A 12,865-nucleotide genomic window follows, 5' to 3' on the forward strand; every position below is an offset into this window, starting at 1 on the left:
ACACCTAAACTTGTCCTTATCCTGCGCAATTTTTCCCCATAACTCTTCTCACCATCTGATCTACTGTATCTTTTTTTTTTTTTTCCTGTCCTACCCCAATAAACTAGACGCACTCCCTGACATAAGCACTGAATAAATATTTTCTGGGTAAGTTAATGTATAGATGATATGCTCTCACTCGTAACGTTTTGCATTTAAAAATCATTTGTTGGGCTCCCACAGTGGTACAAGTGGGTAAGAATCCGCCTGCAAATGAAGGGGACACAGTTGAAACCTGGCTCCTGGCTTGGGAAGATCCCACGTGTCGTGAAGCAAAGCAGCAACGCCTGTGTCTCACAATTAGTGATACAGCTGCGGAGCCCAGGAGCTGAAACTACTAAGCTGGCGTGCTGCAACTCCTAAAGCCCTGTGTCTAGAGCCTGTGCTAAAAATCCTGTGGACAGAAAGAACTGGATTTGAGTGCTTGTTCTGGACTTCCTCCTGGGTGACTCTAAGCAAGTGTGTTTCTTGGGAGGAGGGTGTCAGACTACAACCAGCTGAGTGGCTTAAACAACAGAAATTCATCTTCTCACACTTCTAAGGGCTAGACGTCAGAAATGCAAACGTTGACTGGACCATACTCCTTCCAAAGGTCCAAGGGAAGAATCCTTCCTTGATCCTTTTATGTTGTGGGGAGTTGCAGGCAATCCTTGGGCTTCCTGGATGGCTCAGCAGTAAAGAATCTGTCTGTAATTCAGAACCTGCAGAAGATGCAGGTTCAATCCCTGGGTACGGAAGATCCCCCCGAAGGAGGGCAAGGCAACCACTCCAGTATTCTTGCCTGGAGAATTCCATGGACAGGAGAGCCTGGTGAGCTAGAGTCCATAAGGTCACAAAGAGTCGAACACGACTGAAGCAGCGTAGCACACACATACCAGCAATTCTTGGAGTTCCTTGGCCTGTAGCCACATATACCAAGTGCTGCCTCTGGGGCCATCTTCCCTCTTTGCCTCTGTGTATGTGAGTGTGCGTACGTATCTGCTTTTATTTATTTATTATTTATTTTTTGCAGGGGCGTGGGGGGCGCGAGGGCCTCACTGAACAGCTTGTGGGATCCTATTTCCCTGATCAGGGATGGAACCTGCATCCTCAGCAGTGAAAGTGTGGTGTCCTAAGCACCGGACTGCCAGGGAATTCAGGGAATTCCCTCTCCTTTTCTTATAAAGACACCAGTCATGCTGGAGTTAAGATCCACCTTAGGCCAGCATGACTTCATCTTAACTAATGACATCTGCTGAGACCTTGTTTCCAAATAAGGTCACATTCTGCGATTCCAGGTGAACCTGAACCTTCGGGATACACTATTCAACCCAGTACATCAAGTTTCATTATCAAACCCTCTCTGAGCGTCATTTCCCTCCCACCTCACCAGGTTGAGCCAGTTAAGTATCCAGTTAGTATCGAGAGCGCTCTGAGGACAGACCTCCGTGGGGACAGGCACAGTTGGTGCCTCAAAGAGCTCATGGTTTGGTCAGCCTTTAGGTACCACTCCAGACACACGTGTTAATGGAGTCCCCATTGTTTAACTATGCAAGTCTCCATAGTGTAGCTCAACTCTGACTCAGGCAGGTGTGTGGGGGAGTTTCACAGAGGCCCAGACCCTCCTGACTGCTACGCCCCTTCCTTTTCTTCCGTTAGGAGCAGAATCAGCTTTGTTTCTCACTGTGCGGTGTGTTTACTGCTCTGCACCCCTGGACAGGGCAGGGCAGCAGCAGGCCCTCCATCAGCATTGTCAAATCAATGATGAGTCAAATGCGATTGTAGAAGTACGTGTCCAGCAGAGAGGAGCCATTCAGTACTTATAAGCTGGAACCATCATAGTTCTTACTCATCCTAGTGAGGAAGGCACTCCATGTGTCCTGGGATCCCCAATTCCAAGGAACACTTGACCTGGAAATCACTGAGTGTGGGGCTTAAGGAGACGGGGATAGGGGCCAGCTCCAACGCCTCACCGCTCCTGCGCTGTCACAGGCCTTTCTGGGTTTGGGTGACACTTCCCTCAATAGCATCCACCGAGAAGTGTAGGTGAACGGATAAATGAGCACAGTCCATCGAAACCATGGGATATTATTCAACACTAAAAAGAAATGAGCTGTTGGGATTTCCCTTGTGGCCCAACGGATAAGAATCTGCCTGCCAATGCAGGGAACATGGATTTGATCCCTGATCCGGGAAGATTGCACGTGTGGCGGAGCAACTCAGTCCAAGCTCCACAGCTACGCGGCCTGTGCTCTAGATCCCTCGAGCCACAACTCCTGAAGCCCATGGGCCTAGAGCTCAGCCACAGGGGAGTCCCCATCGTGAGACGCCTATGCAGCTAGAGAGGAGCCCCCGCTGTCTGCAACCAGAGAAAGCCCCCATGCTGCAATGCAGACCCAGTGCAGCCAAAAATAAACAAAGCAGTGTATACACATTAAAAAAATCTGAAAAAAAAAAAAAAAAAAAAAAGAACGAACTGAGCTATTAAGCTGAGAAAAGACGTGGGAGAAATTTAAAAGCATATTACTGAGTGAAAGAAGTCAATCTGAAAAGGCTACATACTGTATGATTCCAACGACTTGACATTCTGGAAAAGGCAGAAGTTATGGAGACAATGAAAAGATCAAGAATTGCCAGGAGTTAGGGGGACAAGAAGAGGGAGGAATAGGCCGAGCACAGAGGATTTTTAGGGCAGGAAACTGCTCTGTATGATACTGTAATGGTGGACGTCTGTCCAAACGCATACCAGGTAAACTGAGAGTGAACCCAAATGTAAAGTATGGGTGATATGATGAATCAGTGTAGGTTCATCAGTGGTAACAAAGGCGCATTCCTGCTGGGGATGTTGATGGTGGAGGCTATGCAAGCATCGGGTATATGGGGAATGGCTTCCGCTCAGTTTTCCTACAAACCTAAAACTGCTCTACAAATTAAAGTCTCTTATTTTTGAAATATGTGTATCTGACCTTCTCACTCCTGAAGACCCTCTCTCTGTCTCTGCCTGTGCCGCCCCCTCTATTGGGCAGCTTTCACTCCAGCTCTGGCTCTCTTTCATTATCCTCCCAAAATCCTTTCCACAGAAAGCAGTTCTGTTCTCCGTCAGTATCCTTTCAAGCATTCCTTGAAGGCATTTATCCCAGTGGATAATTAAAGAACCATCAGTGTGAGTTTTTGGTCCACATCTCTCCTCCCACCAGGCCAGTGCCATCCACTAGAACTTTCTGTAAGGAGGAGAATGTTCCATACCTGTGCCGTCCAGGGAGCACTTGAACTGTCACTTGTGCAACTGATAAACTAAATTCTTGATTGTAATTTTGTTGTTCAGTCGCTAAGTCACATCCAACTCTTTGCCACCCCATGGACTGCAGCACCCCGGGCTTCCCTGTCCATGGGATTCTCCAGGTAACAATACTGCAGTGGATTGCCATTTCCTTCTCCAGGGGATCTTCCTGGAGCAGGGATCGAACCCACATCTCCTGTATTGGGCAGGCAGATTCTTTACCACTGAGCCACCAGGAAAGCCCACAATTGTAATTTGTTTAAATGTAAATAGCCACCTGTGGCTCAAGGACCCCTCAGGGACAGTGGGGCAAGACTGGAAGCCCTCTGAGGGCAGGGACAATGTCAGGATATCACTGCTGAACACCCCTTCCTCCGGAACTCTGTCAGTGCTCAAAATACAAGTTGAATGATGAATAAGGCGAAGGAGTGAATGAAGGCGTCAACCACTGGCAGGGGCTCTGAATGATCCCAGTCCCTGGGTCCCTTGGGTGACTCGAACTACCTGCCACTGGCCCCGTAGAGCTGCCCACGGCCTCAGTTCCCCCCAAAGAAGATGACTGGTCTCCAACAATGTCACTGGGGGCATGTGAACCTCCCTCACCACTGGGCTCCAGGAAGGCACATCGGGATGAAGGCAGTGACCTGAGGCTCTGAGCCTCTGCACTTGCCGAGACTCCCCTCCCCTCAAGACACCTGCTGGGGTGCAGTTCCCTCCTGGCAGAGGGTGCTTCTGAGAGGAGGGACGTTCTGGGCAGCCAGAGATGGTTTCGGTGTCTTAAGAAGGTGAAGCTCCGGTGTTCAGAGTGGCCTCACGGGGGAGCCAGCCCCCTGGGAAAGCAGGGCGGAGACTCCGGGGTCAGAGAAGCCCAAGGTCTGTACAAGACAACAGCTGTGTGGGGGCTGAACCTTGCCTTGTCCGGCCTGTTGATCTCGCGGGCTTCCCAGATGTCAGGGTCAAGTTCCAGCATCCTTACTCATAAGGTGGGTGACCTGGAGCCGGTGTACCTGGCCTCGCTGAGACTGTTTTCTAATCTGTAGAATGGTTATAGGAGGAAGGTGGGAGGCAATCAGCACCCTCTGGCTTAACCCAGATGATCAGCCCAGCAGTGGGCCCTGGAGGGAAGGGGCAGCCCCTGCAGGGTCAAACGTGTGTCTCCTTTTGAAGGGGAAGACTGAGGGGGCACCTGCTCACAAGCACCCTTCCTGCTGTTACTGACATTCCCATTTCTCAGATGGACATGTAGACAGTAACACAATTCTCCAGGGCCACATAGAAAACACACATGGCCCCAACCACCCTCCCATTCATCCACGGGCGTCTGACCTCACTCAATCAGGGCCACTGCCTGAGATGTGCACGCCCACACTCCACCTCCCCAGGTGACTCCTGGCCAGCTCACATACCCCTCCCACAAGAAGCCTTCTGAAGAAACCTCCTATTCAAGAACCATGGCTACTCCCACCCTACCATCAACCAGGTTTATAGTCCTTTATTACTTTATTTGTTGTTGGTAAAAGGCAAAATGATGACTGCTGCTTTTGTTACCTGTATTTTTCTTTTTTTAGCTTTGATGAGCTTGGATATATGGACGTGATAAATGGCCCCCATCTTCCCTGACTGACCCTGTGGTCTTCATCACTCTCAACCTCTGCACTTTTCTTCTCATTGCCACTGGGCATGATACGTTCGTATTTATTCTGTCTTCACCAGTGAACAGGGCGCCTCATGAGGGTAGGAAACACAGCTGGTTTCTTCTCCACTGCAGCCCATTCTGGGGCACAGAGAGTGCTTGGAAGGAGGAAGGAAGGGAGGAAGGAAGACAAGGAGGGAGGGAGGGGAAAGAGAGGAATTTCCGGACTGACAGCTCCTCCAGGGCTGGGTCTGTGTCCAAGGCATCAGCATACAGTAGGCGCCCAACTCTTACCTGAGGAATGAATAAGCAGTCCAAGGTGGAAACTTAACTTGTAGCTCCGAGTCCAGGACTCACCACCACCCCAGAATTAGACTAGACTAGACCCGACTAGAACTGAACCCACCCCAGAATTAGACCAGAACTAACTAGAACTGACCCGACCCGGCAGGGACTTCCCTTCTCAGCCCCTGCGTTCTGAGCCTCTGTCCTTGGCGCCCCTCTCCTCCTCTGGGCCAGGTGGAGGCGGCAGTCTGGGACGCCCTGAACAGGACCCCTTCGGGATGGCACGCTCTGCACCCGCCTGCTGTCTTATGCGCTGACCCAGGAAAACCTGCCCGGCGAGCCCAGGATTGTGGGCTCCTGTTTGGTTTTGGAAGCCAACAAGAGGTCAATCAGTCCCCCTCCCAGTGCAGATAACCGCCTTGCACTCACATTTCTCCTCTTCCTCCAGACCTGGAGTTGACCACACCACCTCAAGATGCAAAAGGACATTCCTGAGAGTTTGCACTTTCTCCCCAAGATGGGAGGCGTGGGTCATTCTGCCCCCAGGGGCCACAACTCCTAGTGGAGTGCTGGAGGGACCCCCAGGTTCATGGAGGGAGCCTCCCCCCACCAAAGGCCACCTATCTGGGCTAACTTGGGGGTCAATCTCCGGTCTCTGTGCCTCTCACTCCCTCTAGAGAGGGGGGGCATCCATCATAGGGGAACCTCACGCCTTTCCCTCCAGAGAAGAGCCCCAGACTGACCTGAGGCGCCAGGCGGACCCCGCCCTCCAGGAGTGGGGAATCAGGAGCTGTGGCCCTCCCACAGGGTCTTGGGAGAACTGGTGCAACCTGCACTTGCAATTGGGAACCCTCCAGTCCCAAGGACTGGATCCAGACCTTGGCCAAGTCCCCCCAGAGCCATCTCTGCCAACCCCCACAGCCCCTCACCCACCGGTTGGGGCAGGTGCCCTGAAGACCCATAGGAAGAGCCCCTCTTGTGGGGGTCACTGCAGGTGAATGGACAGGTGTTACTCTGGAGCTCAGCCTCAGAGCCCCTGGCCTGCTGCAGGTTCTGAAGTCTGACTTAGGAGGCCCCACCCCCTTCCAAGATAGAAAGTTTTCAAAGGCCCCCACCCAATCACAGGAGGTATGTATAAAGAACCCCAACTCCCTGGCTCCAGACTCTTCAAGAATCACAGTATCAGAACCAGTGAGAAATGGGGATACCAGGGCCAGGCCAGGAAATTTATCTCAAAATAAACATGAGAGGCTGGAATCCTTAACTCCTCCTGCGTGACCCTCCAAGAACCCCCAGGGAATGTGGTGTCTCAAGAGAGGCCCCCAACGCCCCACCCTTGTCACCAATGCCCAGCAACAACCAAGCATGAGTGTGTTTAAGGTGTGCACTTTATTGAACTGGTCTCAAGTCAGTGTACAGGAGAGCCCTGGCTGCCTCCGCACCTCAACCCGCTCCCAGGGGGACCAAAAGCCTTCATACATCTCAAGTTGGGGGACAAAAAAAGGGGGCCATGATGGCTGACCATTCAAAATAAAACAAACAAAAAGAACAAGTATTAAGGCGAAGATTAAAAAACAAAATTTTTTTTGGAGTACATAATTTACACAAAAGCGATGCTATCACCTCCCCTGTGTGGACTGGGCGAGGACTGGCCCCCTCTCCTTAGGAAGAATCGGGGTGGCTTTTGGGAAGGCAAAGGACTTCCTGTAACAATGCATCTCACGATATTTGGAATGACTATTAAAAAAAAAAAGAAAAACAATGTACAATCAAAGTCCTCGGCCACATTGTAGAACTTTGGGGATGCTCGATCCAACCAACTGCTGTCACCTTCACCGTTCCAGTTTTTAAATCCTGAGTCAAGCGCCAAAAAAAAAAAAAAAAAATCAAAAAAGACAAAAAAAAAAATCAAATAAAGCCATGCCAATCTCATCTCGTTTTCTGCGCAAGTTAGGTTTTGTCAAGAGAAAGGGTGTGACGCAGCCAACAGTCCGCCTAGAAGCACTTGCGGTGGACGATGGACGGGCCGGACTCATCGTACTCCTGCTTGCTGATCCACATCTGCTGGAAGGTGGACAGCGAGGCCAGGATGGAGCCGCCAATCCACACGGAGTACTTGCGCTCAGGGGGCGCGATGATCTGGGGAGAGAGAAAGGGGCAGTGAGGGCCCTGGCGTCATCTCCCTGTGCACGCGGAACCCCGGCAAGTTGGCCGCCTAGACAACCACCACGCCCATCTGCACCCCGCCCAGCTCTGGCTGGGCGCTCACCTTGATCTTCATCGTGCTGGGTGCCAGGGCAGTGATCTCTTTCTGCATCCTGTCCGCGATGCCAGGGTACATGGTGGTCCCGCCAGACAGCACCGTGTTGGCGTAGAGGTCCTTGCGGATGTCGACATCACACTTCATGATAGAATTGAAGGTAGTTTCGTGAATGCCGCAGGATTCCATGCCTGGGGAAGACAGAGAAGGCAGACTTAGCCTCCAGTGTGGCCACAGGGTGACCTTTGTGTGGGGCAGGCAGAGCGGGCCTTCTCACTCACCCAGGAAGGAAGGCTGGAAGAGAGCCTCGGGGCAGCGGAACCGCTCATTGCCGATGGTGATGACCTGCCCGTCCGGCAGCTCGTAGCTCTTCTCCAGGGAGGAGCTGGAGGCCGCAGTGGCCATCTCCTGCTCGAAGTCCAGGGCAACGTAGCACAGCTTCTCCTTGATGTCACGGACGATTTCCCGCTCGGCCGTGGTGGTGAAGCTGTAGCCACGCTCCGTGAGGATCTTCATGAGGTAGTCCGTCAGGTCCCGGCCAGCCAGGTCCAGACGCAGGATGGCGTGGGGGAGGGCGTACCCCTCGTAGATGGGCACCGTGTGGGTGACCCCGTCACCGGAGTCCATCACGATGCCGGTGGTGCGGCCAGAGGCATACAGGGACAGCACAGCCTGGATGGCCACGTACATGGCGGGGGTGTTGAAGGTCTCGAACATGATCTGTAGGGAGAGACGGGCCACGTCATACTTGGGACGCCACAGTGGGTAGTCAGGCCAGACTGGGGACATGCAGAAGAGTGCAAGGAACACGGCTAAGTGTGCTGGGGATCCCAGGATGGGGATTCACTTCAGAACGTATTGTGCACCTACTGAATACACACTCCAAGGCCGCTTGGCAGCAGCCTCGGTTGGCTTTTGTCACACGAGCCAGGGTTAGTACCTACACCCACAGCACTTTATGCTTTCAACACCTAGTCAGAAAGGCAAACACCAGAAAAAGATCCCATCTGGGGAAAAGCAAATAGAACCTGCAGAGTTCCAAAGGAGACTCAGCTCAGAGAAGAAAGTCCTAGGAAAACGGCAGAAGAGAGAATAAGTGAGAAAAGGCGTGGCAAAGAAGGGCAAGAGAGGAGGGGCGCTGAGGTGAGGCCGGGCGGCCCACTGACCTGGGTCATCTTCTCACGGTTGGCCTTAGGGTTCAGGGGGGCCTCGGTCAGCAGCACGGGGTGCTCCTCGGGGGCCACACGCAGCTCGTTGTAGAAGGTGTGGTGCCAGATTTTCTCCATGTCGTCCCAGTTGGTGACGATGCCGTGCTCGATAGGGTACTTGAGGGTCAGGATGCCTCTCTTGCTCTGAGCCTCATCACCCACGTAGGAGTCCTTCTGGCCCATGCCCACCATCACGCCCTGCGGAGAGAAGAGCGAGGAGGCGCCTTCAGCTCCGGCCAAGTCTCACCGACACCCCCCCCACCCAAAAAGGCCTCCCCCCACCCTCCTCCCCGCCAGCTCCTTAGAGCGCAGGACCGACCCACCAAGCCAGACCCCCAGGCTGGAGCCATACCTGGTGCCGGGGGCGCCCCACGATGGAGGGGAAGACGGCCCGGGGAGCATCGTCGCCCGCGAAGCCGGCCTTGCACATGCCGGAGCCGTTGTCGACCACGAGCGCAGCAATATCATCATCCATGGCGAACTGCAGGGGACAACCAGGCGGTGAGCCGGGGTGTGAGGTGGGTGTCGGGCGCGGCCGCCCCCGCCCTACCCACTTCCGGCGCAGCGCGCCTTCGAGTCGCTAGGGGGCGCCAGCGCGCGCGCCCAGATTAGGGACAAAGGAAGTCAGCCGGCCGCGTTATTACCATAAAAGGCAAACGCGGGTTGGAGGCGGCCCCCGCGGCGCGCGGCAGGAAGCCAGGCCTCCGCCTCCTCCCCACCCGGCGCCAGCCCCGCCCCGCCCCGCCAGCGCCAGCGCCAGCGCCAGCGCCAGCGCCAACCGGCAGGCGCGCGGCCGCGACGGCCACGCCCGCCAGGCGGCCGGCAGCGCAGGGAGGAAGTGCGCGCAGGCGCTCTCGCACCACGGCAGCCCCACCCCTTCCGGCCTGCTGCCCCGCCCTCGCTTCCCGAGCCTAGCGCGCACGCGCACGCGCAGAAGCGACCCCAGCCCCCACTCCGCCGGGCCGCGCCGCCGCGCCCACCCTCCCTCCCCGCCGCCGCCCCGGGATCACCCTGGAGGAGTAAAGCCGCCCGCTAGCGGACAGAGATCCAGGGCGTCCCCAGCCGCGATGGAGCGCGCCCCGAGCGCAGCTCCTGCCCCAACCGAGAGGAGCGCAGGAGCCCGCTCTCTGCAGCCCGGCGGTCTTCCACGGTGGCCGGGGGGCCCTCCTGCCCGGAGGAGGCGCCGGCCCCCCGGCGCAGCAGTGGCCCAGCCGGCGCGGGACCCCTTACCTGGTTGCGGTGTCGGCTGGCGGCGAAGGCGGAGCGGCGAAGGCGAGAGGCCTGTGCTGGCGGGGCGGACGCGGTCTCGGCGGTGGCTGCGCCTCGCGCCACCGGGTTATATAGGGCGCCGCTGCGGCCGCTCGAGCCATAAAAGGCAACTTTCGAAACGGCGGGCGCTGATTGGCCCCGCGCCGCTCACTCACCGGCCTCGCCGCACAGTGCAGCATTTTTTTTTTTACCCCCCCCCCTCCTTTTGCAAAAAAAAAAAAAAGGAGATGGACTGGGAGAGAGCGAGAGCGAGATTGAGGAAGACGAGGGAGAGAGTTTTCACGTTGGCCTCCCTGGGGTGCTGGGCGGCCCACGGGCAGGGGGTGCGAGCCCCGGGCAGCCGCCCCTCCGAGCAGTTGCCCCAGGTCCGGCCCCGTGCGGCCAGGCCCGCACCCAGCCTGCCTCTGTCGCTGCGGGACCCCTGCCACCTCAGGCCCCTCCGGGTGTGGATGCCCCAGGGCAGCGAGCGCCCGGTGGGCAAGGGTCAGCATGGATGCCAGGGTTCCTGGTCGCTGTGGGTGCATGCTTAGGGAACAGATGTGGGGGGAAGGGGTGGGCAGAGAGCCCCCCACCCTTTCCAACGTTAGCTCAACTGTCCAGAAAGCCTGGGTTACAGGAGGGCCTCTGACTGGGGGTGCCCTGCTTGCTAAGTGGGTGTTGTCAGTGTGCTAAGGGGGCCATGATTACTCAGACCTGGGGCTCAAAACTGTGTTGACACCGGGGACTCAGGGGGCTTGTGACCATTTAACAGGGGCTTCAGGACCACGGTCCCCAGGGACAGGGCAGGCCTCCCCCCACCCCCAACCCACCCAGGGGCCAGCGGCTGGCCGAGCGTCCCCTGCTGCAGGACTGGACAGAGGTGGGATCTGTAGAGTGGAGGAACTGTTTCCATGGAGCTGGGCTGCCTCTGAGAACTGCCTGGTCACACCCAGCCAAGGCCAAGCCTGGGCCGTTAACCCGGGCAGCTGCCAAGCTCTACTGGGTGCAGGCAGGCCGGGCCATTCAGCGCAGCCCTGGGGCCCGGGCCCCACTGTCCATCGTCTGCCTGTCACGTGCAGCTGAATTGCCCTGGACCATCTGGAGGCCACCAAGCAGAGGGGAAGGACACTCAGCGTGCCAGCGAGGAGTGAGGGTGGGGGGCTGCGGTGACAGTCCCTGAAGACCAGCTGCCCTCAGCCGAGACCCAGCGCACCTGCTCCTGCCCTGGGCCTCCCCCCAAACACTGGGCCAGACCTGGGTGCCGCACAATGTTCTGGCTGCTTCCCTGATCTGAACCATGCCAGATAGCAGGGAGAGCTTGCCCCCCTCCCCCCAGAGGGTGGGCAGCAGTGGTCAGCGTTTGGCAGAGAGACACCCAAGAGGCCATGGAATCCCAGCAGGGCACCCAGCCCAGCCTGGGGGAACACGCAGCTTCTCAGAGGTGGCCACACGCTGAATTCTCACACAGAGCCAAGGGTGGGCTGTGTGGGGGCCCTGCCAGCCCCCAGGGGTCTTCTGTCTGCAGGCACCCCAGGCCTGCCTAGGGCTTTGCTACACATAGTAGGTGCTCAGTGAGTGTGTGTTGAAAACAGCGAAAGATTAGTCCATATATGGATGTGGAATCTGGCCAGGGAAGAGGCAGCTTGGTCCAGCCCACTGCAGGAGGCCGGTGGCAGGGCCTTTGAAGGTTGCCGAGGCCACAAACAGGTAGGAAGAGTGACCGGCTCTCAGCACGCAGCAGAGCCCTGAGGCTCAGAGCTGCAGGCTGGCATTCTCAGGGAACCACTCTCAACAGCTCCCCCAGCACCAGCCCGGGGCCTGGGTGAATGTATCCAATCCGTCCACTCCCTGCCTCCCAGGGACCAGATTGCCCTGTCCCTGGCCTTGTGTCTCAGTCACGGGCATCTGGCCAGCCACCCTGGGCCCTGCCAGCCCTGTGATTCAGGAGCTGTGGTGGGGATGGGGCGGGGTATAGGTGAGAAGCCTCTTTGCTGCCAGTTGATGAGGGCTGTTCACTGAGCCTGGTGGGGTGCCGGACAGACTGGAATCATTGCTGTGGGGCCGTGGGGCAACACGTGAGAGACTTGGGTGGCCCCCGGCAGCTCTGTGGGCTGGAGATCGAGGCCGCTCCCTGGGATGCAGGGCCTGGGCCGCCATCGCGCCTCTTCTCGAGCGAGGGGCCCCACCCACCCACCGCGGGCTGGAGGACTCCTGGCCGCCTCTGTCTGCGGCAGCCTGGTGGTCTCCTATGCATCCTTCAAGGCCCATCCCAGAAGGCCCCTCCCTTGAAGGGAGTCCTTTGGGATCTGCAGCATACACCTCCCTCCCACCAAAGACCACTGCACAGGGTCGGCCTCGCTGACCAGAGGCGAGTCCTTCCAGGTCTCTGTCCGGCGTCCACCTCCTTCCACCGAACCACTCCCCCACCCCAGGGTTCTGGTCTCAGTGCCTTAGTGACCCCGCTGGGTGTCCTCGGCCTTGAGAAAGGACCCTGGGAGGATGGAGGGTTGGAGGGGTGGCTGGGTCGCCAGCCTGGGGGGCGGGGAGGAGCTAAAGAGAGAAAGGCAGCAGGAGGGAAAGAGGAAGTGGAGCGCCAGAGGAAGAGGGAGGAGGCCCGCAGGAGAGGAAGTGAGCAGGTTCTTCGCTTGCTCGCGGGAACTTTGCCCTTGCAGGGAGTTTTCCGAGCTGTCGCTGGGGCAGGCCGGCACCCAGCCCCCGGGGCCCTTAGGCGGCTCAGCCAATGAGGACGGCACTTGCGTTTCTGGTGCTATTTTTTTTTCTTCTCTCCTTCTTGCGGTTCCCCTCCCCGAGAGGCCTCCAGGCCAGCGGACCTTTACAGCCCATACCAGAGGACCACTCCCCCAGAGCCCGCTCTGCCCTAGGGGGCCCCAAGCCCCATTTTTCAGAGGAAGAGACGGGGGAGGAGACCTTCT

General features: G+C 57.1%; 1 protein-coding gene across 1 annotated transcript; it reads right to left on the reverse strand.

Annotated features, from left to right (window-relative positions):
- Window positions 1-6,586: 6,586 nt before the first annotated feature.
- Window positions 6,587-10,039, reverse strand: ACTB (actin beta). The gene is made up of 6 exons (XM_065923741.1): window positions 9,915-10,039; window positions 9,037-9,165; window positions 8,643-8,882; window positions 7,758-8,196; window positions 7,486-7,667; window positions 6,587-7,355 (listed from the first exon to the last, which is right to left on the reverse strand). The coding sequence occupies exons 2-6, from the start codon at window positions 9,157-9,159 to the stop codon at window positions 7,212-7,214; spliced, it is 1,128 nt and encodes a 375-aa protein (XP_065779813.1). The 5' UTR covers window positions 9,160-9,165; window positions 9,915-10,039; the 3' UTR covers window positions 6,587-7,211.
- Window positions 10,040-12,865: the final 2,826 nt, after the last annotated feature.

The sequence above is a fragment of the Muntiacus reevesi genome, chromosome 2, assembly GCF_963930625.1.
Source record: "Muntiacus reevesi chromosome 2, mMunRee1.1, whole genome shotgun sequence".
Classification (NCBI taxonomy): domain Eukaryota; kingdom Metazoa; phylum Chordata; class Mammalia; order Artiodactyla; family Cervidae; genus Muntiacus; species Muntiacus reevesi.